General features: G+C 45.1%; 1 protein-coding gene across 1 annotated transcript in view; it reads left to right on the top strand.

Annotated features, from left to right (window-relative positions):
• LOC105397922 (tribbles homolog 2) overlaps nt 1-14,782 on the top strand; it is a 29,803-nt gene that overhangs the window by 2,098 nt on the left and 12,923 nt on the right. Inside the window, exon 3 of the mRNA XM_011569942.3 lies at nt 2,237-2,526. Coding sequence (XP_011568244.3) covers nt 2,237-2,526 — 290 coding nt within the window. The remainder of the gene's footprint in view (nt 1-2,236; nt 2,527-14,782) is intronic.

Here is a 14,782-nt window from a genome sequence, read left to right as displayed (position 1 = left end):
TACGTTTTCGCAATTTTCTTATCTCGCCCCAATTTACATGACTGTTTACTTATTGCCAATTTATATCATAGTACATGTACACCTATATGTTTTTAAATGACTGATGAATCTGATGACAGAAATTATCCTCTATCCAATGAGCATTAGAATCACAATCACAAGTAATAAAAAATAAGATACGATCATTCAACCAAACCACGACGATGATTGTGAACCCTTAATGGACATCAAAAATCAATATTGATTTATTTCAAAAGCCGCGCCTGCCGCTTAATCTGGCGAACAAAAGCCTTTTATAGCATTTTTTCTCGTGCAGTATTCGACATCGCATCTCGTATCATACCTGCCTTTATATGTCATGGCCGCGTCATTCGCTCAGCTCGATTGCAGTGGTCGCCGCCTGTACAATGTCATGTGTCGCCTGTCGCAATCAATCATGCTTACAGCAACTAAACAATATGTAAAAAAATACGCTGGTAATTGATACTTTTGTCCTCAAAATGTATGAAGTATGAACAGACCGCGTTTCGCCATCGTAGAAGAGTGTACATGTTCAGAAATATTTGATGTAGCTTCGTGTCTAGCTAGAGCGCGCCAGTAGGTGTTAGCTACTTACCAATTTTAGGCAACACAGGATACATAGTTCCAGCATACAAAGCCCATACGTATTGTCAAGGCGCACAGAATAGCCACTTCCCTCGTGAGAACTGAACAAGGTTAAGTGTGGCAACATTTCCGTTGCTAAACGCCCGAGCATATTTACAACACCGCCCCGTTCTGTTGCCAACACTCCACATATTGAATGCTGTACCTACACATACCACGTTTATTACGCCAAACGTTTTATGATCTCAGTAGGTAGTAGGTAGCAACCTACATACGTTTCTAATTATGTCATTAGATCATCGCTCAACATAATCCCCGAATTCGGTGTCTACGGACTCGATAGAGCAACCGGCCGCGCACGTGGCCTGGGCGCCGCCGAAAATAGGCGAGACCTTCTCATTGACATTGTGAAATAGAGGAGCTGATAACACGCCGAATGTCACCGCGAGGCTATAGCCCCCCTCTAGTGCCCTCCCCTCCGCCGCCGGGCCATTGAGCGAGCCCGCCGCGCCACCTCCATCGCTGCCAGGCAATGACCTCTCGCTGCTCGCGAGCTAACAGACGCGGGCGTGAATGTCGTACGTGGATGAACCTCGCGGCCCGCGCCGCCGCGGTACCGGCGTAGGCGGTCCACCGCAATCAATCTGCAAACAATCGAAACGATCGTATTACTTACTGCCTCCGATTCAAGTACGCGGCTGCGTGCGCTCGCCCTACAATTACTTTTTGTTCTGAGCTCAACCAGACACAGTCAAATCAATACGCAATTTCAACCTGACGATACGAAAAGTCATTGGTATTTTTCCTTGCAGTTTCTATGTGCACAGGCTGGCGACCCGCAGTTTGAATACCGATATAAAAGCGATAACAGAAGTAGGTGAAGCCCTGGCTCGTCGCAAAATGTTTCCAAATATTTATCAAGTATTCTGTCAATATTGCAATTTTTATCAGTGCCCCTTTCTGCAAATAGCCAATAAGCAAAATAGGTCATGTTTTATTTTAGTACATTGCCCCAAATATCTAGACTGGCGCGTGAAAAAGCGAGTCGCGACTAAAGGTCTGGACGTAAGCTGTGTAAAAATATCACGAAATTATAGCTCTCTATTTACGAACATGGCTGAGTCAAAAAATATAAAATAACTGAAAGCACGCGACGTGATTCATTATTCGTGCGCAGTTCAGGAAATCCAATTTGGGATTCGCGTCCACAATGTCGTTGACATTTACGGGACGGCAGGCAACAGTTAAATTTAACTAACTGTAGTTAAATAAAAATACTCAAAAAGATTAATAAATCTAGATATATATTTAATTCTATGCTCCTACCCCATCGTGACTAAGTCTATTCGAAACCAACTCAGCCTTGAATCGCAAAGGGTCAGTCTATTTACTGAAGTACGGACCTTGTTATTCACATTAGACTAAGCCCTTTCAAACCAACAGCTTAAGACTCCTTTGTAAGTTAGAAAAAGGATTTACCGGCGGATCCATTTGTTACATGTTTTTAGAACGTTAGTCATTGAATTGAAATCAACGTTCTGTGCGCAATATCTCTCTATTGTGTACTGTAATAGTGTATATTGTATAACCAGAGTGATCCGGCGAGCCTAACGTGTATGGTTGTTCCTAGGTGGTGTCGCGAGATTGCAGCAGCTTGCTGCAAGCGCACTACCGGCTGGACGGACACCCGCACGTCAACCCCTTGCACGAAGTTCTAGTCGGCGACAAGAGGGTGTACCTCATCTTCCCTCGCTCCCACTCAGACCTACACTCATACGTGCGAGCGAGGAAGCGGTTAAGAGAACACGAGGCCAGGCGGCTCTTCAGACAAATGGCGGAAACTGTCGCAGCGTGTCACGAACAAGGCATCGTTTTAAGAGATCTCAAGCTCAGGAAGTTCGTCTTCGCGGATCCCCAAAGGTGAGTCACCCATTTATAATGTGCTGCTTTGCGTAACCGGTGGAGTAATCCGCCGACTCGTTTCCAGCCGTTTTCGAACGGTATATCTTGTTACAATTGTCGGCCAATTCGATTGCTCGCTGTGTGCTAAATGTTGCCAACTAGCTACCTGTCGCAACCCCGCTGGTGTCTACGGCTGCAATCGCGGGCTCCTGATCGATATCAAGCGATCACTTCCTTCGCTTTTTATGTCCACGCACCCACTACCATCGATCGTGAGAAACTACTTTTTAATCAATGAAAAAAACACGCAGTGGAAACGGAAACAGTCTTCACATTTAAGTAGCGCGTCATTTCCTTTCTTCGCTTGATAACGCGTGGTGCGACAGCGATTAGCCAGCTTTATCATCTAATTAGTGACAATTTACATGCGACTTAATTGTCTTAGTCAGCCGTTTCGACACAAAACCCAAACTGTGTTAAACGGTTTATCGGTTAAAATTGTCATTTAGGCCTAGGCAGGTTGCATTTTGCAATAGCGTCAAAAACATTATTTTTTCAATGAAAGGTTGAGGTCACTCCTACACTATTAGGCTCGTGAGTTAAGACAATTGACGGTAAACAAAAGATTTACTCAACACCACTAATAATACATTAATACGAAAAGTATCGCCATTGACTAAGTAATAATAAGTAATTAGCTACCGACGACAGACATTCGTTAGCCGTCGGATTTTCAAACTTATGAAACGTTATCTAGCCTCCATTGTTGCGAATATCTCCGGCAATGCTAGCGGCTCAAGGCGAGCGGTGTCATTGCTGCGTACAATACCGGCGCAAGCGGGTCAGGGCCCCGGCCGACCCCGCGCCGGCACGGCACGGCACCGGCACGTCACCGACACGACACCGCCATGCGGGTACCTGCACGCCCTTATCCGCTCACCTGAACTCACCCTCTTGCTAGAAAAAGGAAACTCCATTATTCACCGCTCACCCTTACCAAATTAATAAGCACATTCCTTGACGTCTTCAAGAAACATTTATCTATTCACCTCTGCCCCTATCACGCATGAATGCGATTGTTAACTTAATAACATTCCTCTGGGTTGATTATATCTCGGTTCAGAATGTATTGTACTAATATCCGAAGTTTTTTATTTATTTTTTACAAGCTACTGTCTTGAGAAATCAGTGTGAAATATGAGTTCAGCGTAGGCCGCGGTCACCGTGATCCCGCGCCCTCCCGCCGGCCTGACGCAGCCCGCCCCCACAGCCACCACTTGAGCTGGAATCGTTTCTTTGACCTTTGTTTACGTTTGTCCACCGAGCCACAGGACGCACGGGGGCGTTTTGACGTGACCGCTCCTAATAAAACTCACAATTCGCAGTAAAAAGCTAAGCTTTATGTCGGATTGTGTCCGCTTTTGAAGCGAAAAAGGAAAATTGAATTCCATTTCAGCGGCGCGCTATCGAGGCTTTGTCAAAAGCGTCAGTCCACCGAGTGGGCCGGGAAACTCGGCGGCGGTTGGCTCGAATGCAAAAACTTTTGCTCTACTCTTTATGTGATAGCGACGAGAGTAGCGGAGCCTTTGGCAAACTTGCAGCTGCGAGTTGAAATGTTTTACATGCATTTGGTTATTAGACGCGGCGGCGGGACGAGTTGTATTCGCAAACTTGCAGCAAGATCAAGTTGGGAGGCGCACAGCGCTGCATGCAATTATGCTAATATCCGCCGGCCGCGCGTGTTTATACATATTAGGCAAACGGAACACAACCTTGCTGCCATGTTATGATATCTATTTCTTCTGACCGTTAGTTCATTAGCAGGATATTGCAGATGCGCTTCCAGTTTTGCCATGTGTTTAAAGTTCGACGTCGGAACGGAAACCTAAGTTTTTCGTAACGTAAAGATTCTGAAAAATAACAGTCCGCCCGGCCAGGTAGGCAGCTGATGCGTGCCACTAATCACTGACCCTCGTCAACCATCCGGTCCCAATGCAGATGCGTTTTATCTCCAACACTTTTCCCAGAGGACATCTTTGGAGCTTTGTGTTTTCAAATGGTCCTAGTTTGACAATCGTTGATTTGCATAAATGAGCAGCTGACCTTGTCCGGCCCTAATAAAAACTAATGATTATTCACATGTCGCGGTGGTCAGTTTCCCTACCAGCTGTTTCTTCGCGTGTATTATAATGAGTGAATGCGTGTGAAGGTGCAACCCGAGCAAGTGTCCCGCCCTACGACCCCGGTTCTCATGGAGCGCGCAGTATAAAGGAGACTCTGATTATAAATTCGAGTCATCCTGTAGGGTCGCGATCGGAGCCGCAGCCCCGCCGTCTCAAAGGTAAACAAGGACATTAATATTGATCCACGACTCTCTTTGACGCACTGAAATGGATTTTCTTAACACTCGCCGTTGATTCCATCATCCTTTGAGATGTAAAGAGCATATTTCTCGTCTCGCCGTAATGAGAACACCTTTGCTTTACGAAAACGTCCTCTTTGATATGAAAATCGGGGAAGTGCTGGCAGTCTCAATCTAATTTTGGATCTGTCGAAACAAAGACCTACTTCACATCGATGGAGTCAATTAAACATTGTGATGTTCTCAGACATTGCTTCACGTCGTATGTAGGCTACGCAGGCACCGTTAGTGAACTTGAAAGTATGGCACCATTACGGAGCGGGCATTAATCGCTGTTGCCAAGCGATATGCACTTTCACTCCACTCGGCTCTCAGCGTTGTTGCTGCGACCACGTGGCCCACAATTGATTTACTCCTCGGAAATTTATCTCGGGTAAAGATAAGCTCTATATCGTGTGAAACTACCTCTAGAAACTGAGAAGAGAAATCTCGTGTATCCGGACTCGGGCCTTGGGGAAGCAAGCCGAGGCCGCGAGGGCGCTGCAGGTAGCGGTGCCCTACACGCTGCAGACGCGGTGCATCCAAATTATACACGCGATGCAACAATCAAAACAGTACCTGCCCGGATTTATCTTGAAAGGTTTAGAGAAACAAGGATTTCGCGCTGCATTTCCCTTGCAAATCGCTTTTTAAAACGGAAAGCCGGATGTTTGTCTGTAAACTGCTTTTGTCGGGCCGCGTTGACAATGGATTTTCAATTTGTCCGCGCCGACAGGATACGAGGCGGAAGTAGATCCTGGACCAAATAGCCTTTGTCCGAAATGTTTTTCTTTGTTGCAATAATTAGCAACGCTGTTTGTATCTATTTGCCAGAAAAAGTGTCTTCGTGATATCGTAAGAAACCAGACATAGTGGAGCCCAGACGTAGATGATGATTTAGAAATCCTTTGTAAACATTGCTCAGGTATAAAATTGTCCCAAATGTATTGTCGAGACCCATCCCGCCTACACCGGGCCAAAATAATAATATCAGCAAGCGAACGAGTCCAGGTAGCAAAACAAAAACTCCAGTTTTTTTGCTTTTGCGTAATACAGTGTTCAGAAGTCATTGCGGTATAGATCGAAATACGGTTCAAACAATGGCGATGACTCTTCGGCATTTGATTATGCAATCCGATATTTCGAACGCTGCATTCTTTAACGGTACCGGCGAATCAGAACGTGATCCGATCACACAATTTATAGTTCGCATGGTGCCGTTTAAGTTGTCTTAAGTTTATAACTGTCTGGGAACATGTAGAGCTTTCGCATTTGCCAACGGTGGGATGAGATATTTACGGTCGGTGGCTGCCCGCTGGCGCTCGCTAACGGATGTGCCAAATTGGTACACGAAGAGTCGTCGCGCCGGCAGACACGCCGCGCGCCGCGCATGCCGGCCCGGCCGCCGCCTGACAGCCCATTTCCTCCCTACACATCGACACCATCAATATTCCACGCAACCGTATAACAATCCTAAAACCCCATCTACATAAACACGCAAGCTTCAATTTAAATTTCCCAATTTAAATTAGGCCTAACATTCTGCATCCGATCGGCGCCTACCTGAGCCACATCGAATATTTTGAAAACGTTTTGAAACCTCGTTGCCAAAGCCTCATGGTGCAAGACGCGGCCACATTACAGCGATGTATTTGCATAATACCGAGCTGGCAATTCGGTCGTACGTCTCAGTTTCGCTAGTTGTAGCAGTCGAATTCAATTGAAGCTTTATTGTTTGTGCAATAGTCCCTTTGGAAACTGGAGAACTGATTTTGCGTTTGGCACGTGTGACCAGCACGTTTTGCGCGGGTGTGACCGTATTTATCTGCGATGCAGTATCGAGGGCACGACTGCAGATTTAGCTGGAGTGATTCAGCAGAATTTGGTGTTGGAGCTGTTAGTTCAGGCCGAGGCACGTCCAGCGGCCTCGGCCGCGCGGAGGTCGCGCCACTCGGCCAATGTCGCCTCCGCGCCGCACTGCGCCTCCTCGGTCGTGCGGAACTAATGCTTTAAAAATGCAACTACTCAAACCAAACACGCGTAATTGATGAGCGAACCGAATAACCACTTAACTATACTACTCACAGATATACCAGCTTTCTGTCTAGATATAAATAGCGCATTCCCGATGGCGTGAGTCACTTTACACAACATCGTTGTTAGACGGAGACTGGCTTCAGGACACACCCACGGCTCTTCCTCATCCCGAAAATAAATGCAATAAGCGGGCGGACGGGGGCATTTGTCATGACTATAAATAATACGTGTTCGCACCTTTTTTGGTGATACGAAAACACCGGACGTCGCTACCGGATGCAAGTATGCCAAATTGTGCGATTGTCGTCCTTGGGTAGCAGTAAAACGGACCATAGTCCTCCGACACGTTTGCCGTAAGAAATGAATCGCCGGACATCGCACGCAATGAATCTCGCCATCCATACACAAGTAAATAATGATTGTGAACAGCATCTAAAGCGATAATGGGTTTTGTGTTGACATCCACCTTGCTTGCCAGGGGGCGCATCACACAACAGGTTTATTGTTGTATCGGAAGGGCGGAGATCCGGTGATCCCATTTGCTTCCTGAGCTTTGTTACCTTTTTTCGGATTTCCTGTCCCAACAATCTGTTGAAATTATTTCGTTACAGTTTAGCTGAGAAAACGCACGACTAGCCATTAAATCGATCTAGTTGCGTAAAACAAAGGTCTGCGAAACCTTGTGCAAGCGGCGCGGGCGCGGCGCGTCGACATATCTGCGAGCTTTGCGTAACCCCGCACTTATCCGATACGAGTGTCACAACTCGCCGCACTGCAGCCTCACCTTTGTCACTATCGATTGCTCATCTACCCAGTACTAGTCACCGGCCCTTTAAAGGAGAAGACCCGTAGTGCAATCCTGGCTCTCCTTGTCCTGTAGCGGTCGGGCCTATTTTAGCATCTCCAAGTCAGCACGGAGAACAACGGCGATGTCACACCGTGATATCACGGAGTGAGTCACTCACTCGTGACTGGCGAAGACAGGGCCCGACAGATAAGGCGCTGCGGTTCAACTTGAACGGGCTTAACCTTCGGGTGTGAAGTCGCTCGGAGCATAAGGCACGCTCATTAAAGATGGCAAGCAAAAAGTTTTTACAGTCGACGGGCGCACGCGACCTTCTCCCCATCGGGATGGGTGCATTCACACCGCCCTACCGGCAAAAACCGCATACACGTGCCGACAATTAGCTGGGGACGCAGCCAGCTCTTGCATTGTGCAAGGCGAGTTTTCCCACGTGATTGCTCAAGAGGAACTGGCGGCGAGCGCGCGCGGCTCGCGTGCCGGAACCGGCCAGCAAATCTCTACAATTACACTCCTCCGAGCCCTCCTGACCAGGGTGATATACGGACTAAACGCATCGCTAACCTTTGCATCCCGAATGCTATAACTTTTTACACCCCAGCAACAAATGCATGTAAATGTTGTTTTTTTGCATGGGACGGCAACATGACCCTGCTGTGGTCGCAGGATTTTATTTTTCTTGCGCAGATTTTTATTACCTTGCGTTTTAAAACTGGCTTGGAGCAAGTTCACTTACGCCGTTTCGGCCGGAGCTGCGTCGGCCGTGATTGCATCCGCGTCGCGAGGGTCAACGGCCTTCGCCGAAAACTACCCGCAGCGAAACAAAACAAACCGTGTATCTTCTTCTAAGTGCCAAATAAACAAGTCTGATGTTACGCAGGATCGCTCTGAACGAGTTTTGGGACGCCACGCGACTCCGCCTCGCCGCTCTGGGACATTAAACACAAGATGGATAACAGAAATCAGCGTTATGGATGCTCTAATTATACTTAGCTTGGTTGGCTGAGTAGCAGCTTTTATAGCCAGAAGTAACTCTCAGGTTTATGCGAGGGACATAAGAACTCTGGTTTTAAGCGTAATACTGGCAGCCTGCTCACGACCTAAGCTCGCCTCAAGAATGCGTTTTGGTTATTTATAAACTGGCATCCAGACATCATAAAAGTGCAGTGGTGCTCGACAATGTAGCATGAATCAGTGACAATGACAAGAAGAGATGATGAATTCTGTGAGTGGCTGCATGCGTCATAGTGCATAGATGACGTCACTGCGAGGGTAGGAAAACCGGAGGGATCACAAAGGGTACCATAATGCCAGGGATGAATCACCGACTTACCCTTGCCATAAACTCCCCCAAGTAGCTATTTATACTGCACCTTCAAATAGATTCATTGGTTAGTTTGGTACCTATTAAGCCGATGCTTTTTGAAAAACCCAGAACAAAAAGTTGATTCATCGTTTAACATGCAATCTTATTGAAGTTTTAAAAATAACAAATTGGCGTGTTCCTAATGTTTCTTTTTGGAATTTCATCAAGATTCGTTGCGGATTTATAAACTAGCCAAGCGCGAAACCTTGGAGCGTCGGGAGACATATTAATTACTTTACCTCGCCCAGTGGTCCCTGGCGTATAAGAAAACAAAAACTCTCAAAGTGGTTAAGCGATGTGGCACAAAGTGAACAAAACTCATCGAACAAAAACTAAGAAAACAGTCAACCTAATATATGTACTTACATAAATTATACATATTATTTTTTTTCCTTCTTCTAGCTTCTGAATGCTGGAAATAACAATGTTTGAGTAACTGCTTAAAATTTTCCTTTTGCGAGACTTCCGAACGAACCGGCAGCGGCGGATTTATCCGAGACGATATTTCCATTCACGTCTACGTCAAATAGAAAGCGTGGGCGATTTGCGTAAACTTGAATTCCCAGCGTATTTCTCTCGTGAAACACTTCACATACAAATATCCTCTCATCTCTAAGTCGAGGTCTGAGGGCGGTTAGATATATATTTTCCGACAAAAATAACTTTGTATCTTCGCCCACGGTAAGCTGTATCCAACTGACTTCCCAAATACAGAAGCTTCGTCCTACGTATTTGTAAACCCAATCTGCGTATAAATAGACTTCTTTTTTCATTTGCAGTCTTATTGATTTACGAGTACGATGCGTCCAACGTTCACCTTTACAAAAAAAGAAACGAAACCGGTCGTACGGTGGCCAGAATTGCGATTAAACCCTCAAACTGCGACTGATGCATATGGCAGGCAAAAAAGAAATGGCGGACGTCTCGTTTTCTAAATCGTTTTTTAATTCGCTAAAGGAAACTTTTAGAAGCAATTTGTCAGAAAAAAATGGATTTGATGAGATTCGAACGTGTGTTCATGTTATTTGTAATGTTTTTTTTTAACAAGTCTGTGTCATAAAATGCATTTTCGAATATAATTCTTTGAAAATAATTTCCTTGTTACTTAAATATTGCGGTCATCGGAATTTACCCTATACTTAGTGTTAATGTAGAATGAAATTTAAATATGTGCATGATGTCATCATCTCCCCGGCTGTAGGCTGTAATGGGTTGTTGCAATGTCATTGTTTTCGCTTCCGCCGTGACCTGTCAGTGAGTGGACAGGACGCGAGTGACGGAGTGAGTGTCCGGACATTCGGACAACACCGGCGGCGGGCGTGGGCGCATCCTAATCTCGTATTAAAGCCGTGTGACGTCACGCAGTTCACGGTCAACTAGAGGAAATGACGCAAGCGCCCGCGCATCGCTGCACATGCCGGCCAAAACATCTACTATAGCCCAAACGACTGTGCCTCACTCAAAAACCTATGTTTCAACTTGAATGCTTGCTTGACATTCAGCGTGTCGTAAGCGACACGGCTCGGCCGAGAACGTCGTAACTGGCATTTGTTTAGCCATGTCCATGTTACGTTATGCTGCGGCTGCGGCACTTGCGCCGTTATCGACATTGAGCGCATTATTTTTACGTACAATTATTAGTTGGAGCCGTGAGCAGCGATCGGGCCCGATCTCAATGACATTGAAATCGGCTGGTTGCGAAACTGCACAGTTTTCGTGCATCAACGCGCGGCCTCGTGCTCCGGAGAGAAGAATAAGAAATATGAGAACGAGCGCCGACCTCAGCGCGTGAGCGCTCATTGCCAATGTTTTGACACCTATTATCCTCTTAAGACCGCAATTAAACTCATTTTATACGCTCTGAGGACCTTGGTTGAAATTGAAGAAACTAACGAGACACATTGCGGGTATCAATAACTTGAAATACATGTACTGGATGTCCTCATCCAGCCCGTGATATCCGCGAGGGATCGAAGGTTATCGCCAGCGCAAACTCATCTGTCGTACACGAGTTTGTTTAAAATAACTTTCCAGTGCCCGCGATCAGCTCATGCCATTGTCAATGTTGACAACTTGAGACGATTGCATGAAGTAATTAGCCGCCGCTCTAAAACATTCCAACGCTCTGTTATTCACCTCCACAACAAATATATTTGCACAGATTTCGCTTCCAATTTGCGCAGTTAGCAATCGCTAATGTAAATATAATATCAATTGTTGTTATCGCTCCGTTTCGTTGGGTAACTAATTCAGACCATTACGCGGAGTATTGCACGAGAGAGAAGCCAGAGAAAACGTTTGTTCATTTGAGAGCGTAATCAAAAGTTAAAGTTAAGTTTGGAAACGTGATCGCCCACTCCCGGGGAGTTATTATTCTCCCTGATGTAGGCTTTCATTAGACGGGCCGCCTACGCGCGGGTTACGAGGGTCCCGGGCACGTGACCCGTAGCGCTCCGAGTGACGTCACAAGGGAAAATTTGAGGGTAGCTATGCGGCTGTGACGCACATCGCGAACTAACGTAAACAGGTAAAACGTGACGTGCGAATGCGGAAACTGTTTCACTTGTTGTCACGTCATCTTGTTGTCTGGCGCCTACAAGATTACTGCTACCAATTGGAAAGGTTTTCTCGCAGCGAGTTTAAAAGGTCTCGGCGAAAGAGAAAATGTGAATGACTAGCTATCACCTTCAAGCCCTGAATGACGCCGGGGTGACATTGCGATCGGTTAGTGGCTCGCGATAGACGAGCCTGACGTCAACTTCACACTTTAAAACCACTACTGCGTATGATGAAATTCCTAGATGTGATGTCATGTTAATAATAAAATGGCGATTTTCGTGAGGCTGATGAAATTTTCACGTGATTCAACAGTTTCCGCAAAATAAAGATCGAAGCGATTGTGTAAATTTCAGCAAATATAAACTCGCTCCCACATTTCCGCCCATAAATATTGTATTGCAAGAAACAGGATGTTCTTGTGATACAGAGAAATCTCAGCGTACAATCATAACAAGCGTTTTGTGGCTGCGATTATAATTTCCTGGTAACGTTTTCCTTGTGTGACTGTAATTTTTCTGGAACCAAATCATCGTATGTAAATATTTTCACATAACAGGTCAAGAGGAAGTCGTTATAATACGTCCCTTTGTTTTATCGATAATACTGTTACGCTATCACATATTATTAACGTGTGATTCCGTCGTGTGGCCTCAAGTCGGTCCGTGGTTCAATGCCGACTTGCGCAAGCGCCGCTCTTCCGCCTTCGCCCGCGCCGCCGCCGCGCCGCCCAATCAGGAACCGAGCAGCCATGGACGTTCTAAATTCAAATTCAAGTTCGTAATCGACGAGTCTGTTATCAGGAACTACTACTACCTCAGTTTTTAGGATTACGCAACTTTATTGTTTAGTTGCGAAATCGTCTCTTTGCGAACAAGTGGTCGGTACGTGACAGCGCACATGTATTCAAATGACTCGTAAAGGAGACGCCATATAAAATCAATAAATTATGTTCTTCCTGAGTTTACTGACAAACGAGTTCACAGTATTGAGATTCATAACATCATCATAACTAGCTGTTACTCAGAACGTGATCAAGTCAATATAAAATTTCCGGAATCGCGCGTCCAAGCTAGTTTTGTTTATTTTTCGCAACACGAAAATTTCTGAATATCCCTTATTCATCATTACACGTAATGACTGGTCCATTTACTGAATCATAAAATGAAACTAGTTTTATCTGTAGGCAACATTATTAAAATAAACTAAAAAGTATCTTTTAAGCCTCCGGCAATTTTTATCGTTAATGTCGTCGTATGTTATCTGCAGGCACTGCAACAATGTTGGGCCATATATTGTTTTGTGTTTATACACTACTCGGCATAATTATAGCCCATCCATTCTGAGCACAACACTAGACACTATCCAATTTAATCCTCTACAAAGCGGGAGTAAGCTAATTAACTTAATTCCTTTACCATGTGGTTGCGCTGTGCAGTTTTGTTTTTTTAATAATATTTTTTCTTACTGCTGGCCATCTGCCACATCGCCGGCCCTTAAGTTTCTTTCTGTTTTATATTTCAAGTCCGTTTCCGGTGCCGTCCCGTTACTTACATCCGGTCGGTGGTGAGAGCTCTTAGGGATCAACTCTTGCGCATTCGACCCCCTCAGAATAACTATTATTCATTTCGTTTTACATCATGGGAACTTTTTCATATGGCGTTTCGTAAAACACTGTCCATTATTGCATGTAACAAAAGCTTCTTACCAATATCCGATTGCGTCAAAGCGAACCATATTCGGTCATTGGACTTCACAATCTTATCAGTTTAGAAACCTAGTCAACAATTTAAAGGTCGTAATCTCTGTTATCTCTGCCAGATAACTAGACGTAAGGTCACATTTTATGCCGCAATATTGACGCTACCTATGGAACTACATTTTTGATCTTCAACTGTCATTTTGAGGAAAAAATATGATGGTGCATCGCCGGGTTAATCTGCAGCATTGCACCTGGGTTACCTGAGCGCGGCACAATGAGGCTTTGTGCGCCAAACTGGCTCGCCAATCTCCACCTTGAACAGATGTTCCTTAAACAAATACGGCGTCTATTGTTCGTCTCCTACGCATGATTTATCACTCGGTCTAAATTTCGGCGAGTCGATGATGGCTTCGCAGAGACGGTGCCGGCTATTGTGCAAAGACCCTATTGTGTGAAGCCCAAGAAAAACACCTTTCAAGGAGACAATGAGTTGCACATGCGATCGACTTACCTGCACGCACGTGTTCCACCCTCCACCCATACACTCTATTATTTACTATTTTCGCAAAAACTGTCAACTGAAATTCTAATTCATAATTGATTGGACAAGACTACAAGCAAGATACTTTTTGCGATACTCAATCTTTGGGTCCCTTTATGTCTACGCTTTTATGGTTTCCAATATCACATAACTGGCTATATGTTGTCGCTTTTAGCGCCACGGGAACAGTATTATTAAGTACAGAATCATAGAGTATGTGTAGGATTTGTTGTAGCAATATTGTCCGCGAGACTCTTAAAATTGCAAAGGACATTATGTGTCCTCGTAAAAAGACTTTATGACCAGCAATATCTCTGGGTTTACGGCAAACGTCTATTAAATTTTGCACTTTATTTCAACCTGTATACGATGGTGCTGTATGGTGTCATAATAACTAGTTTAGACATATTACATTTTAAATAAGAAAATATTAATGCGCAGTAGTAGTTACTGCGCATTAATATTTTCTCTGAGAAAGCATAATATTGGTGGAATCTGTTTGGTCACCTGCTTACAACTCTATCTAGGAGCTCATAAGCATTGATATTCGATACATAGTTTATGGTCAACATTAGAAACGTCTGTTTGTTCAAATGCACCTCCGCCTTTGTGGCTCGCATCTGCTGAACGACAAATATTTGTCCTCAGTCGATCGTTCCTTTCTACCATTTGTCTCTGTCCTGCGCTCCCTTCGTTAGCCGTTTCATTCCTTATGCTTTATTCTTTGTTCTACGTGACATCCATTGCTCTGCGGAGGTAAACACGGCAGCCGGCTCAAAGGCAGATGGTGGAACAATATCCACTCGGCAGATATTATATTCGCATAGAAAACAATCGAAACCTCTTCAGACCAATAAGCGCCGAGCGGG

Source organism: Plutella xylostella, chromosome 4 (genome assembly GCF_932276165.1).
Source record: "Plutella xylostella chromosome 4, ilPluXylo3.1, whole genome shotgun sequence".
NCBI lineage: Eukaryota > Metazoa > Arthropoda > Insecta > Lepidoptera > Plutellidae > Plutella > Plutella xylostella.
Note: the sequence above shows the minus strand (reverse complement) of the source record. Positions and strands in the feature narration are given on the sequence as shown.